Raw genomic sequence first — 5,772 nt, 5'->3', positions numbered from 1 at the left:
GTAATTTTGGCTGCCTCATTGAATCTGAATAACACAAAAGTTACTAAAAAAAATCGGTTACACAAGTAGAGATGTCCAACCCCAAGTTAAATTCAGGATCATCGTACCGGTGTAACCACCACAGGCAACAACTAAAATATGATCACTTGTAATCATGGCACAGGCTCTTGGTATGTTTCTGGAATAATAAAGAGCCAAAAAAGGTATGTACTTTGTCAGTCGTCGATATAGTGGCCGCCACCACTTTTTTTTTTTTTTAAAAAGTAGTGGTCGAGACAACTATATCCACTTTTTAGCTCTTTTTTATTATCCCAAAAACATTTGACAGACATACCAGTAATTATACATTGTATCTTCCTATTGAAACTTTTTCCGTTCTCAAGAATGGTAAAAATATAGGCTGGAAATCCACATGAATAGAAGAATTGGTGAATGTTTGTAATCATTGCCAACTGCTCACCCAGGACTCGTCATTCAAGGACATCATTTAAAATATTTGTAACAACGAATCAGATTGGTCGATAATGTTGCTATCTCACCCAATCAGATACAACTTCAAACATCCTTGTTATGAATAGACTTACTGTGAGGGTTTGTGTAAAGAGGCATGAACGGATACGAAACTGCGTAGGCATGTTTTTTGGGCTGGGCTGGTCTAGCCTAGAGAACATTAGCGAACTGAGTTCGCATACTGTCGTATCAAGGATGCCTGCAGATAAATATAAGTTAGTAATATTAACACTGAACACCATTAATATGAAGGGTATCATGTGATAACTATTATCTAAATAGTGCAGGTAATTGGCAATGACTAAATGAACAATAAAACTAGTTTTATATAGGCAGTTTTATTTACTTACAATGTATCTGTCTGGGACATCACATCACTATTTAACATGCCCTATTACTCGCATATATAAATGATATAAAGACACAATCACCTATTATATTCAGGTATACAAGTTTATTCTACGTTAATTTTAAAGAAGCTTGTAACCAGCTAATCTAAGATAGAGAAGGGTTATTACAGGTGTTTTCAGAGGCCTTAGGGGGGGGCCACAAACGGGTGTATTATATACATATATGCCGCCTTCATAATGTGCAACTGGACCAGGTCAACCTTCCATACAAGTATCTCCTCCACAGTGCATGTTCTACTGTATATTCAGACAGTCTCTGACTGTATTCATAACTATATCTTGGTCTAGAATTGATGGCAGGTTTAGATCACAATGGCCGGTCCTTTCTACAGTATAGTTTACCATCTTTCTGGAAATACCCTGTAAATGGAAAAAATTATTATAATTTTGTATATTTACGGTACTTATTTTTCCAATTGTATATTATTTTTGTGAAATTGTAAATTCATCTTTGCTTCAGCTACTGTAAAATGGTTAATTATTCACTGGGTTTTAATTTGGCTTATTTTGCTGACTGGAAAATGCGCTAAATTAAAACCCAGTGAATATGTAAAATTTGGCATAAAACATATTATCTAAATGATAAAACCGTGAATTTAAAACCCACTGAATATGCCTGAAATGGTAAATCAGTGAAATTTAAACCCAGTGAAAATTTTACAGTATATTTGTACTCTATAGCCACTATGGCTAATATACCAACCTTTATAGCCACTATGGCTAATATACCAACCTTTATAGCCACTATGGCTAATATATCAACCTTTATAGCCACTATGGCTAATATACCAACCTTTATAGCCACTTTGCAAATGGTGAAAGGACAACATTATTAAATATCACAATACTTTAATTATTTCCTAACCACACTTACTTAATAGATGATTTTTCATCATAGCTGACAGGCAAAGGGTTAGTAGATGCAGATTTTGCATTTTAAACAAAGTTTCTGAGAACTGCAATCATGAAGAACTTTATATACTTACCCCTGCCTTTCAGGTTTTCTCCACATACAGAGCAGTTAAAACACTGACTATGAAGTCCATTTGGACCAATTTTCACAAACTTTCCACTGATGGTGAAATAAAACCAGTAGGTTAAATCCGAATTGCCTGGGCAGTGATGTCATTGGCTTATTTCATTACTATAACAACAATGTGATTATCCATACATTTCAACATACCATCTCAGATTATAACAATCCAGTGTCACTTAGCAAGAATGTTAATAACTGACATTTAATGTCTATGAGAAACTCTCATGGGAGTGCAAGCTTCATTCAAGCATCCATTAAGCATTCCACACATATTAAGGGAGAGGGAGAGAAATTCACCCTTGCCACAAAGTTGGAATAATAATATACTATAATTGTTTTTAGCCTGTATATAACTTTTAGATCTGAAAAACCAAGATATAATGAAATAACAAAATGTCCTGTCAGCTAATTAACTATCTTAATTGCATTGATCAATATTTTAATCAATGAATGTAGGAAAAAAATTAAAATGCATGCAAGTTCAACCATTGATGCAACCATTCTCCACAGTTGCTGCAAGTCCATTTATAGTCTACACTTGGATGATATTAGTATAATACACTAACACATCCCCCTCCCCACATGTCCAATAATTTTAAAAACTCACATAAGTTTTCCACCACATTCAATACAGAGTAAAAGGCTTGGATCGGGTAAATTCTGTCGCACACCCCCCATGGGCTGATTCACTTTCTTGAAAACTGTTTCTCTTCCGGTTGCTTCCCCACTAAAGACAGAAGGAGCTGCAAATGCATGTGAAGATGTGTGATCATTAAATCATTATCATCAATAACTTAGATGTGTATAAGCAATACTATAAAGTGCAATGCCATAAGAAAATTTGTGAATAATTGTGGCTCGAATGAATTTGCGATGAATCTCTTGTATAATGAATTGCATGATATTGGTGTAAATGTTTTCATAAACTTATTTCTGTAGATGATGGTCGACCCCCTCAACTGTATTTGCTGGTCTGCCTCCACAAGTATTTGTCTGCATTATTACATCAACAACATTTGGTATTTATCTCGTATTACAAATCTCTCTTCCTGAAAATGTATCAGGTTGCCAAAACATTGACATGCTCACCTTGTCCAGTTTCTAATTTCCTGAAAGTTTCTGATCTCGTCTCTGGAGTTGCTTCCATTCCAGTTATTGACTGTTCAAGATCTTGCTGTGATACCTCTGGTTGTGGTGCCTTTGGTTCATCATCCTGATCACCACCCCAATTCATCTAAAATCATTCAAATTAATAAGGATACCAGATGGTATCATTACTGTGTGCTAAAGTTGGATATGTGATAACAAATAATCAGATGACAAATTTTTTTCATAAATTGTGCAATTTTTCCGTCACTCTAAGGATAGCTCACACTGCATACAAAATATGAGACCTAACTGTCACAAATAACACCACTATCTTTGTAGAGTGTCGTTCCGAAAACAAAGTTGATATTATGAGGTTATTACGAGGATCCCTCAAAGTATGCATGAAGACAGTACAGAGGAAGTATCGACTGACATGCAGAATTCTGGAACAGAATTATTTAATCTTGCTGTTTTCATGATTAGGTTATTTTGGCACCCGCTGTAAAGTAAACTCATTCGTATAAAAGGCCAAATAAGTTTCTAGTCAATACGGTTTTTAAATTCAGTGTGCAGATATATAAAACCCCAGTCTTTCAAGAAAAGTACATTTCATATAATGTGTCAATGAAGATAACCATTTTGATTAGGCTCGAAAGGAATAAGGGCAGTGATATCCCTACATTTATTCCCGGGAAGCATCTCTAGTTACGTCTTTACATAAATGACAATCCAACAGTGTTAAGTTCTCAACTCTTGTTTCACTACTTGGCATGGTTATAGGACGTCACTTGGATAAGTAGGGCTTCAGTTATTACACTGTACCATCGGTGTATTTTATGATCATATTCTATTCTATTTGTTTATTAGTTTTACCATCTTTGCATCTTGAACAGAGGCACCTGAACAGAAATTAATTTTACAACAACCTTTCAAGAAAATATGTCTGACATGACATGTATTTAAATTGTTATAAAAGTCATTCAACTAAACTACACTGAAAGCTTAGATGCGTTTTATTTATTTCTATCCATTTCGAGTTTAGTAGTCCGTTCTTTTTCATGGATTAAAATAAACTTTCAATGGGAAAAACATTTAAAGTGCAAACAGACAATAGGGATTATTTCCTGGCAACAGTTCTTCAACTTGAATCCATTGTAGAAGAGTGGCATTGAAGTTTATATGGATATTTATAGAAGTGGGAGGTCAGATTGTTTTTTTAAGAATCCAGAAGAGATATACCAGTACTCAAAATGAATTATTTAAAACACTTGTCATCTATTTTACAGTGAAATTTCAATTGAAAAGTTTTCATTCATGTTTTCAGAGGTGGTATAAATATTGGTGTTAAATCTGTCGTACAGATTCAAATTCGTTTAACAAGACTTCTGTCTACTGGTTATCTGCAAGTACATTGTTTTTTGTTAAAAGGAAATCCCGCTGCGTTATGACCTGTGAACTATTGAATTGGTGTCGGCGATAAAGTAATGGCACCACTCGTTATGAATGAATTATCGTGCCTTATCGTAAATAGGCTATTTGTAACTCGTTGATAAAACTGTCTAGTCAACTGTTAACAAAATAAATACACAAGACTTAGTCAAATGATTCAACGCATTCACAATTGATTATATCATGGAGGTGATTATAATAGTGTCCCGCAACAGATTTTGTATGGGATCTTTTAAATGACTGACCATTAAAGGTCGGCGCTACCATGCACCTACAAAGATGCTTTTCAACCGCCAACAAGTCAATGGCGTTAATAGCCCGTTCGTCTGGATATACGGATCGCATTCTGTCAATCCATTGGAGATGCACCTACATAATTCTACTATAGTGAAATGGTTGTGTTGCCACCATGCTGAACTCTTCGTAAAGAGTTCGTGTTAAGTTAATATACGACTATCAGGGGCCACTCCGGAATCTGGACAGACACTACTTACAGTGCTGTAACTTTGTCGATGCGTCGTTGGTCTTCGAGTCTCCACGGCTACGTGACAACCAGCGACGAATGCGGGATCGGAGTGTAAGAACGTGACTCTGTACCGACCAGACTTTAAAGTACATGTATGAATAAATAATGTGACGCGATGACTAAATTGGAATTGTTCGAATATTACAGTAATGTAAGAAGACTCTGGGAGACAGTCGGAGGTCGTACCGTATCAGCCCCCTTGCGTTTAAAACTACGGCCACTGATTGTCCACTCGCACGCTATAACATTGAAGAAACTTTATGCGTTACCTGAAAAGACATGGTCTTCTGTAATTGTGTACAAAATAAGGACGGAAGAAAATAAGTTGGTTGGCTGGTACTTCCAAGTGGTCTGATCAATGAACTGTCAACAATGTGTTGTGGTCTAGCCCCTTTCACTTCACGTCAGTGATATCCGGGGGACAACACCTATTTCAAATACAGTGTTGCTCCGTCGGGTTCTTGCAATTTTCTATTCGAGCCACATGGGCATGACAATCTGAGCATGCGGTTTATTGAACAAGTCTATCAGGACAGGCTGCTTACATAAAAAGAACCGCAGGGTATGTGTACAGTTGCGTTGCGGCAATCTTTGGTGTCGTTTTTGCCATGTTAGACTTCGGGCAACCAACATACTTGAATCGTCTTACTCTTATCATTCGAGCTTGCTAATCAAACAATTAAGGTATTATCAATTTTAAAAAAAAGTCGAGGTAGATTTCGAAGCATAAATGTGACAATTTTAAAGAGACA

General features: G+C 36.0%; 1 protein-coding gene across 1 annotated transcript; it reads right to left on the bottom strand.

The window, feature by feature from the left end:
* Positions 1-944: 944 nt before the first annotated feature.
* LOC146742741 (PDZ and LIM domain protein 4-like) lies at positions 945-5,412 on the bottom strand. The gene is made up of 5 exons (XM_085500452.1): positions 5,290-5,412; positions 3,046-3,190; positions 2,564-2,699; positions 1,907-1,992; positions 945-1,280 (listed from the first exon to the last, which is right to left on the bottom strand). Exons 1-5 carry the CDS (start codon positions 5,299-5,301, stop codon positions 1,228-1,230), a joined length of 432 nt encoding a protein of 143 aa, XP_085356578.1. The 5' UTR covers positions 5,302-5,412; the 3' UTR covers positions 945-1,227.
* Between the last annotated feature and the right edge of the window lie 360 nt (positions 5,413-5,772).

The sequence above is a fragment of the Saccoglossus kowalevskii genome, chromosome 6 (assembly GCF_978046115.1).
Source record: "Saccoglossus kowalevskii chromosome 6, keSacKowa6.1, whole genome shotgun sequence".
Taxonomy (NCBI): Eukaryota; Metazoa; Hemichordata; class Enteropneusta; family Harrimaniidae; genus Saccoglossus; species Saccoglossus kowalevskii.
This window is presented reverse-complemented; position numbering and strand designations above follow the sequence as displayed.

What these genes read in the sequence shown, in the direction of transcription:
- LOC146742741 (XM_085500452.1), bottom strand. An exon ending in GAAATTAGAAACTGGACAAG is followed by an intron (nt 2,700 to 3,045) that starts GTGAGCATGTCA and finishes ATGCATTTGCAG; the next exon opens with CTCCTTCTGTCTTTAGTGGG. An exon ending in GAATGTGGTGGAAAACTTAT is followed by an intron (nt 1,993 to 2,563) that starts GTGAGTTTTTAA and finishes TTTCACCATCAG; the next exon opens with TGGAAAGTTTGTGAAAATTG.